The 9,871-nt window shown below is 36.8% G+C and overlaps 1 protein-coding gene across 1 annotated transcript in view; it reads right to left on the bottom strand.

Annotated features, from left to right (window-relative positions):
* Positions 1 to 2,555: 2,555 nt before the first annotated feature.
* The window catches only part of LOC107685236 (28S ribosomal protein S11, mitochondrial-like), a 9,906-nt gene continuing 2,590 nt past the window's right edge, over positions 2,556 to 9,871 (bottom strand). Inside the window, exons 3-6 of the mRNA XM_016481753.1 lie at positions 9,630 to 9,728; positions 7,593 to 7,722; positions 6,606 to 6,671; positions 2,556 to 2,873 (exon numbers count right to left, since the gene is read on the bottom strand). Coding sequence (XP_016337239.1) covers positions 2,766 to 2,873; positions 6,606 to 6,671; positions 7,593 to 7,722; positions 9,630 to 9,728 — 403 coding nt within the window. The 3' untranslated portion in view covers positions 2,556 to 2,765. The remainder of the gene's footprint in view (positions 2,874 to 6,605; positions 6,672 to 7,592; positions 7,723 to 9,629; positions 9,729 to 9,871) is intronic.

Below are 9,871 nucleotides of genomic sequence, written 5' to 3' on the forward strand. Positions count from 1 at the left end.
GGCCATTTGTAAATTGAATGTGTCTGGCTTCCGGTCTCATTCCTATCCAGGTATTTTTAGCTGTACAAAACAGCTCGTTTTGCTTCTTGATATTGCAAACTGGTGTGTCTTACCATATTATTTTAATGTATTACCTAAATAATGAACACAGTGGTTTGTAGTGCAAACAGTTTTACGTTCACTGCACTTCGTTATCTGGGTTGCCAGGTTTTCACAAGAAAACCCTCCCAATCGCTACTCAAAACTATCCCAATCCGGTTTCGAGGGGTCCCCAGTTAAAAATCGCGTTCCAGGGGGGGAAATACACGGTTTTTGGCGGGGTTCCCCTGATAAAATTCGAATTCCAGAGGATAAATATCATGTAATTGGAGTCCCTTCAGCCCGCGGACATGAAAAACAACCAGCGGCAACAGTGTTAAAGTAGCCCAATTCCGCGGGAAACCGCGGCCTTGGCAACACTGTAATCGTTGTTCCTCTAGTTATTTCCCTACGGTGGGTTATGAACCGGAAGTCAAGCACATTACCAGAAAACAGCTACCCTTGATATTCCCTGATTTTACTACAATTGAATGAATGTCTGACGGTGTTGACAAAAAGTGTGGACACAAATCTAAAAAAATCTTATGATACACGAACGTCTCCTTGAAAAACAACCTTCCTTTGATATTAGATATTAAGTATTGCATTTGATAAAACAAGCTCTTTTTCATCATTAATTTTTTAATCCATTTTATAGCATATGAATGATTGAACCCTTCTCTGTGGACACGTTTTAGGCATGGTGAGAAGCCAATAATGTCATAGATTTTATATAATAATGATCAAATTAAGCTGAAGGGGATAATTGTGTTAAAAACATTCTGTTATTAATCCCTCATAACATTTACAATTATTTTGTTTTTTTTTTACCTAATAGCAGTTACAATTGCTGGACATGTTGTAGGCTAGTTACTGTTCTTGGTGTGAACAGACCTTAACACTGTTATTTTCCGGTTTATTACAGTGAAGCTGCTTTGAAACAATCTGTATTGTATAACGTGCTATATAAATAAATGTGTCTTGACTTAAATACTTTAAATAACACAATCCATATGGAACACATAACAAATACTTCCCAATTGATTGAGATGTAAAAAAAATGTGTCACATAAAAATCACACATATTGCAGGCGAACCATTTAACTCTATGGTCAATCAACCTTGTTGGCTCGGGTTTCTAATCACTGACCACAAAATCAATCCCAGCAGGGATACTCAGGTTCCATGTCAGAGCCTCCTCCACCGGATGCACAGGCTATCTGAGGACATCTGAGATGCTCGGCCATCTGGGTTAAACGTTGGTAGAAGTCACGCTTTGTCGCTGATGAGACGTGTTTTGTGGTGGCTCTGATGCTCGGTGTGAAAGGAGACTGGGAAAAGGACAGCTGTTGCTGGAGAGCCACAGAAAAACAGTTCCTGCACAAAGCACCAAACAGGTGTTCTGACAAATAATGCTACCTATCAGATTATGCTACCAACACTATTTATCCTACTGTAAGGGTAGGTTTAGGGTTGGGGTAGGTGTACATGTTAATAAAGCCTCACACCTTATTAATATCATGCTGGAAGCAAAATCTGATAGGTAGCACTCTTCGCTATCGAATTATGCTACCATCTGTTTTAACGGGAGGTAGCAAAATCTGACAGGGTAGCACAAATCGTCAGAACACCGGTTTTCTACCATGAAATGTTTTGGTTCTAAAATCAAATCCTTCAGATTTAAAACTGTCACACTGAACCACAGACATCCAGCAAGCTTATACATGGACATTAACATGTCTGGGAATAATTTGCTATTGTCATTTATGTGTTTTTTTCCAGTCCTTGAGCAATAGCGCGCACTAAAGCTAGTATAAAAACAGATGTGCGTTGCAGGCCTGACCTTGGTTGCTATGGGTACTAGGGACAGACTTATATTCATCCGCCTGCCCGAGTTCCTGCTAATTGCCGTTGTCATAGCAACGAAGCACCTGATGTAATGGTAGGAAAGGGCAATAATCTTACAAGGGTCCATTTATTTATAGGGAGCTATTCCACCCTGTGCCTGTAAACTTGGAAATGAACTCAGATTAAGTGCTAACATCGAACAATAATGTTTATTAAAAAGAAAAAAAAAATGCGTATGTTCGAGAGCACAGGGTAATAATTTTGTGCAATTTCCTGAAACAAACAGCCACTGTAACAGCCTGTCATATGTTTCTGTTTTTACAACTAAATTCATCAGAAAAATGTAGTTGGATCCTAAAGTCTGACACCACAAGTGAAAATGCTTCTACTTTTTTTTTTTTTTTTAAATACAAAACCAGAATAACAATAAGTGAAAAGTTGAGTTAAAAAATATTTTTATTTATTTTGTTCCCCTTGTACTTTTATAACAGCAACGATCAAGCTGCATTGTCACATTGTTTATTTCTAGGTTTAATTTAGATTTTGAATCCCAAGGTTGCATTTTAAATTACGCAGCCATGCGTAGCTGAAAGCTGTACATGCACTAATAAGAACGAAAACAGACATGATGAGTGACACCTTCACACTTTAATAATTATCAAAAAGGTAAATAACATACATAGCACTGCTGTTGTGAAAAAGGAAAAAAAGCATTACTCTCGAACAGCATTGACCTGAATAATTGAGCATTCAACCTCTATATTCAGACTGGATGGTCGATGATAATACAGAGAGAGAGAGACAAACAAGACTTCTGGGTTCATGGGGTTTCTTCCTCCTCACATCCTTCGTGCTTTGCGAGGGCGACAGCCATTGTGTGGCACTGGGGTGTTGTCGGTGATGGAAACAACCTCCAGTCCTCCCATGGTTAACCCTTTAATGGCAGACTACACACAGGGGAGCAAAATCAATGTAGGCCAAGTCAGCTACGAGATACAGTTCACAACAATACACTCTCTTTACAAGAGACGTGTGACTCCAATGACAAAATGATTCAATGAGTCCAAATACTCTTCAACATTACATACTTGTTAAAGATGCTGATTTGGACAAAAATAAAATGTATGTAATATTTTTAGTAGGGGTGCACAATATATCTACACTATATTCTGAGGATATTACAGTTTTTTTTTTTTTTTAATCTATGCTGTCATCTAATGCTCACTTAAAGTTTAATATATAGGAATAATTCAATCAAGAATTTAAATTTGTTGAAAATTTAGGCATCCAAGATTTTGTTTTTCCTTCGGAACAGATCACCAGTGGATCCTCTGCAGTGAATGGGTGCCGTCAGAATGAGAGTCCAAACAGCTGATAAAAACATCACAGTAATCCACAAGTAATCCACACCACTCCAGTCCATCAATTAACATCTTGTGAAGTGAAAAGATGCATGTTTGTAAAAAACAAATCCATGATTTGTTTAGGCATTTTAAACGGTTGTTTCCGGCTACAATACATGCCCTCTATATATAATATTGCCTTCTCCTGTAAAAAAGTAATCTTGTCTGAACCAGGAGAGAAATATGCACAGATCAAGCACCATTTACAATCCAAAACAGTCTAAAACAGTTCTAAACAAATATGTCTGCAGATTTTGTTGTGAGGGGACAACAGGGAATTAACCTTTTTTTTTAGCATTATTATGGACTATAGACGGGTATTTTGGCCAGAAGTAATGGTTTAAAGTTAAAACATCTTAGTGATGGATTTGTTTCTTACAAACACGCAACTTTTCACTTAAGACACTAATTGATGGACTGGAGTGGTGTGGATTATTATGATGTTTTTATCAGCTGTTTGGACTCTCATTCTGACGGCACCCATTCACTGCAGATGATCCATCGGTGAGCAAGTGATGTAATGCTACATTTCTCTAAATCCGTTCTGATAAAAAAAATCAAACTCATCTATATCCTAGACGACCTGAGGGTGAGTATATTTGAAAAAAAAATATATATAATGTTATGATGCCTTAATTCACTGGTAGCATTTAAAATGATTGATTTTAGTTTAATTATACAGATAATTAAATAGAAAAGTCTAGAATATTACCTGCCATTTACCAGCCACAACATGAAAATAATTACTGGCCAGAACTGTAAAATCAGTGCATCCCTGATTCCTATCCAGCTTCTACCCAACTATCCAAATCTCCATCTAAGCACAAGTATTTACCCTGGCTTTCCTATTTAGTAATTTGATTCAAATAAGTTAGCACTGCAGTTGGTGGCTTTGCATTGATTTATTTATGCCCAACCACCATCTGCTTAAATGCAACTTGGTCTAGAAGCTTCTGTTCTGACTGTGAATAAACCGAGGGTAGGTAAAAGAGTAATGCAAGTCTTAAAAGCCCCCTGTTGCCTGCAGCTCTGGAGGGGCTCATTAGATTCTCACCCAGCCTTAATGTCCTCCCACCCGGCTCAGAGTAAGAGCATGCAGACCGCCGCTGAGGTCACAGAACTCATCGGTCAGTTTCAGAGTATTGATTGAATAGTCAGCACGTATAACTGTTGCCGTACCATACAAGCACATACGGAGAATAATAAAAAATCACTGCTGCCATTCTACTGAAAGTATCACGAAAAGAAACTGGATGAAATGCAGGAGGCCTAAAATCACACAATCAACTAGATTTTAATGTTTTCCTAAGAAAATGTGACTGGCTGTGCAAAAGTCACCACCATGATGTCCCTCCCTACGCAGTTGCAAATATGTTTTGGGTGGTGTCATAAATTATGAATAATTTTTATTTAATTCTGTACAAAATACTGGTTACAATGGAGTTTATTGGCTTGTTTTCTGATGCGTCTTGATTGGTGGATATCAAACCATCTCTTTTAATTTCCTTATTGATTGGTTGCAAGTTTGAACTTGCTCGTTGTTCGCATTTAGGTGTTTTTTTTTCTTCATTTGTAATTGTTTAGTCCTGATGAAGGCCTGTGTGCAGAAATGCGTTGGCACAATAAAGGACTGATTTTCTATAGCTCCTTTTTTATTCTTTGATTTCTACACTCCACAAGTTTTGCTGGTTTTATAAGTACCTTTTTGCTTTTTCCACACGCCTCGCTGGTTTTGTGAAGTTGCACCAGAATGACCTCATAAGACTTCTGGGTGGATGGACCATATAAGTGAAAAAAGTCCTTCTCTAAGCCTCAATAATAGAGACGGCATAGGCCCTTCAATAGATTTGTAATTCTTTTTTGGCTGCAAATCATAATAGTAAGTCTAAAAGTTAAAAGCAGACCTCAAACAGGGCAGAAAGGGTGACAGTATTAAGACTACCTTTAAGAACCTCTAAGTTAGTGTTGAGAAGTGTGCCATTACGATTTTCACCTTGCACATGATTAACTGGGTGGAAAGAAAATCTCATATACTACTGTTCAAAAGTTTAAGGTCAGTAAGGTTTATATTTTGAAAGAAATTAATACTTTTCAGCTTAAATTGATCAAAAATGACAGTAAGTACATTTATAACGTTACAAAAGATTTCTATTTGAAATAAATGTTGTTCTTTTGAACCTTTTCAAAGATGATTTGCACAAAAAATTACTCGAAATTACACCAAATCAGCATATTAGAATACTTTCATTCTGAAGGATCATGTGACACTGAAGACTAGAGCAATGAATGCTTTGCATCATAGGAATAAATTCCATTTGAACAAATATTAAAATAGAAAACATGTATTTTAAATTGTAATAATATTACTATATTTTTGGTACTTTTATCAAATTAACACATCCTTGGAGAGCATAAGAAACTTCTTTCAAAAACACTGAAAAAAATCTTACGGACCTCAAATTTTTTAATGGTAGTAGTGTGCATCTGTATATCATAACTACTTGAAATTTGGCTCTTTTGACCACAAAACCACATAGCAAAAAAAAACAAAAACAAAAAAAACACTCAGAACACCATAGTAGTCACAAAGCAACCCCTCTGCAACACACACAACTAACAACTTTCACAACACACAAGCAGTCATATTCTTTAGAAAATGTAAAATGTAGTTGTTATTACTATCTTCTTTTTTGTATTAATTATTAGATATACATATTTTCTTTATTTTATTCAATAGTTGCCTGCTCCCTCTACGCATTTTCTATGTTTTTTGCTCCTTTTTCTGTATTGTGCACATGAATACGTGGTGAACAACAATATAGAGAATCTTGGACCCTTGAATTACAAATATTTTAATTATTACTATTTTGCATTTGCATTCTTCTACCTTTCACGACTGTGAAATTTTTTTGGTATTTACTGCAAAATTCACTGCCTAGTTTATTAGAAAACAGCAACATAGTGTTTGTCTCATTTGAGAGTGGAGGTAAATTAGGATGCCGACAGCTGTACAGATTCAAGACGCCCCATTTGCATTCAAATGTGCACAGGTTCACTTTGGTTCTCACACAGTTACAGATAAGCTGTCATATGAAAGTATTATTGCAATGATAAAAAAAATATAGGTAAATGGAAAAATGCCACAATAAAAAGTAATATCATAGATCTTAGTTCCCCAGAAATTCTCACAGATAATGTAATTTAATCTACAAGGAACTGTGGATTTTTTCAGATATTTTTTTTCCTGTAAATCTTTGGCCTTAGCAAGCTACTCACCAAGCGCCCTGGACCGAGTCCTTTCTCCAGCACACGGACGTAGGTGACCCCCTTCGCCCTCGCCTTCTGCTCAAGACAAACATACATACATTTAGAACACTTAGCATAATAAAAACTAATGAATCACTGAGGAAACACAAACTTGCAGGAGCCTAGAATCTGAGGTCTGTCCAAAACTCCTAATTTAGATCATAACGCTTGTGTCCATACAGCAAATTAATGGTTATCAGTGGGAAGTCATATACTGATTATACAGCCTGCTGTGACTCAGGGTTGTCATTAGACTCTTCACTACACACGCTGATGAAATTACAAACAAATAGCGTGGAAGTAACCGAAGAGAAGTATAAACATGAAACCGAAGATTTGAAATGTTATTTTTAATTTTTCTATTTCTCCTGGCCAGGCATATTATCAGTATAAACACTGTAACACTCAATAAGACACTGCTGATAATCTCAAACCTGAGGAAAAATAAACGCACATAAGACCGTCGTAGTTTACAAAAAAAAAAATAAAAAATTTCATAAGTTCTCTATATTTCAATTATGTTTTGACCGACCCTGTTTCTAACATTATATTTTATGTCTGTTCTGACAGAATTTTTCAGCATTACTTTAAATTTAAAGCAGAAAACCAGTCAAACACAATCTAAAGAAGGGTACTTTAACAATTAAACAGGGTGTGGTAAATTACTACAAAGAAATGTGCTGCCATCAAGTGGACAACATCTAAATGACAGACACAAAAAAGATGCACACCTGCCATTAAATGTATGAATAATTATTTTTGATGGAAATGTCTGATATATCTCTCTCTACTAGACAGTTCAAATGAAATCATATATGGTTTATGCTTGGACAACTATACAAAACTTTAGGATAAGTCTGCATTAATTTATTTTTATTAAGCAAAATGTCTTAAACAATCCTTGACACATTTTATTTCAGTAAACAATCAATATGATTTATATTTTGTCCATCTTACTGCAGCGGCTGAAATCCCAGCGGTCTGTGCTGCAATAGGAGTGGATTTCTTCACATTCTTGAAACCTTCTGATCCACACGAGGTTCGGACCATGTACTGGCCCAGACAATCTGTGACGTGGATATGTGTGCTTGAGCAAGAAATGAAGGACAAAATACAGTTAGCTATATGTAAACATGCAGTATTAGGTATAAATAATAATTATAATGCATTAGGGATGTAACGATTACCGGTTTGACGATAAATCTTGATAAAATACCCCACGGTTAATATTACCGTTTCATATTTTAATTATCACTATAACCGTATTCGATTACCGCGATTTGAACAACTGAGGATAAATAACTACTGTACTGCACAGGGCTCCAGTGTGCGACCAAATGGGCGCATTTTGCGATAATTTTTTCTGCCGGTGCAACTAAATTTTGTGTGCGGTCACACTGGCGCGACCACCGCATTGTTTAACTCATAAGCGCTGCATTTCTGTTGCATGTGAGAAACATCAAACGGGAAACGAAACTGAAAGCATAACGAAACCGCGCGACTCGTTTGAGCTGCGCAGCGCTTCGAGTGTAGACCCTGGTTTATACTCGCCGCGTCAGGAGCACGAAGCTGCGTGCAGCAAAAATGACGTGAATATTGAGGAAACGATGGATGGGTTTCATGCTAAAGTAAAGTAAAAGATTTTTGTTTTCATTTGCGTTATCTTTGCTGTTTACCTCACGTTATGCTATGGAGGCTCTCTTTTATTTATTTTTTAATTTGATTCCTCAGTGTTTACTAAACGTTCTGTAATTTATTAGTCTGTATATAATACAGCATGTGCTGCCCAAAGTTGGAAGCTCTTTTCATTAACTGTAAGCCTTTTTATTCACCGCGGGAGTTTTCCTCGTTTATTCTGGTGAGTGTGTATATTCCTCCTGATGCGCGTATGAGCGCCACGCTAGAACTGTTGGCCGATCAAATTACACACACAGAGCAGCGTTATCCGGACTCTTTCATTATCGTTCTCGGTGATTTTAATAAAGCTAATCTCACCCGTGAACTGCCTAAATATAGACAGCACATCACATGCCCCACCAGAGACAGCAATATACTGGACCACTGCTACACTGTTTTAAAGGATGCATACCACTCTGTCCACCAAGCTGCGCTGGGACTCTCTGATCACCGTTTGGTTCATCTTCTACCAGCCTACAGGCAGAAACTCTGTGCCCACCTTCATCTGTCAATGGATCACCAGCTTTCTGATAGACAGGCAGCAGCTAGTGAGGCTGAGAAAACTCACATCCAACACCTGCACCATCAGCACCGGAGCTCCTCAGGGCTGCGTTCTCTCCCCAATGCTCTTCTCCCTCTACACAAATGACTGCACCTCTAAAGACCCCTCTGTCAAGCTCCTGAAGTTTGCAGACGACACCACAGCAATCGGCATTTTCAAAGCTTTATTTGAACATTTACATGAGATATTTGAACATGCTATTAGATAAACTGTTGTCAGTCATGTTGTCATTTAAAATCCGGACATCATTGGCAATGTTATTGTTTTAGTTATACAAACAAAAACTAATTTTATTTGTTGTTTTGTTGATTTGAAATGTAAAACTTGGTGAAATGATTTGTGTGTCAGTACTTTTTTTAACATTTCCAGCACTTTTTAACAATACCGTGATAATAATGATAACCGTGATCATTTTGGGCACTATAACCGTGATAAGAAATTTTCATTCCGTTACATCCCTATAATGCATATACTATTAACATCTGTAGTCCCTAGATACACTAAGAAAACACTGTAAATTCATTTCACATGGGCATTGAAACTAAAAGACATGATGTACAGTAGGATATGTTATGCAACAAAAGCACTTTGACCAACGCAACAGATGGATAAAAGACAAACATAGTTAAGAGATGAAATAAGCATATGGTATAGCTGCATGCACACAGCAAAAAAACTATAATCAAACTATATCTGAACTAATTCCATTTTAATTTGTCAATCACGACTATTTTATTTTTTGTCAAGCAACTTACTTGTTATATGTGGCTTTTATGTGTGCTATCGGTAACTCTTCAAACTTCTTGCTGTCCCAGGTCAGGGAGCTCTCCTCACCCGGAAATGGAGGGAAGAGACTAAATAGGGAAAAGAATATGAGCAACAACAATAACAAAGTATCTCTAGAGAAATACTTTATGTAGACAGAGATACTTTATTATAAATGATAACAATGTCAAAAACGTTTTTTGCTACTATATATATATATATATATATATAT

This window comes from Sinocyclocheilus anshuiensis, unplaced genomic scaffold, assembly GCF_001515605.1.
Source record: "Sinocyclocheilus anshuiensis isolate Anshui unplaced genomic scaffold, SAMN03320099.WGS_v1.1 scaffold333, whole genome shotgun sequence".
Lineage (NCBI taxonomy): Eukaryota > Metazoa > Chordata > Actinopteri > Cypriniformes > Cyprinidae > Sinocyclocheilus > Sinocyclocheilus anshuiensis.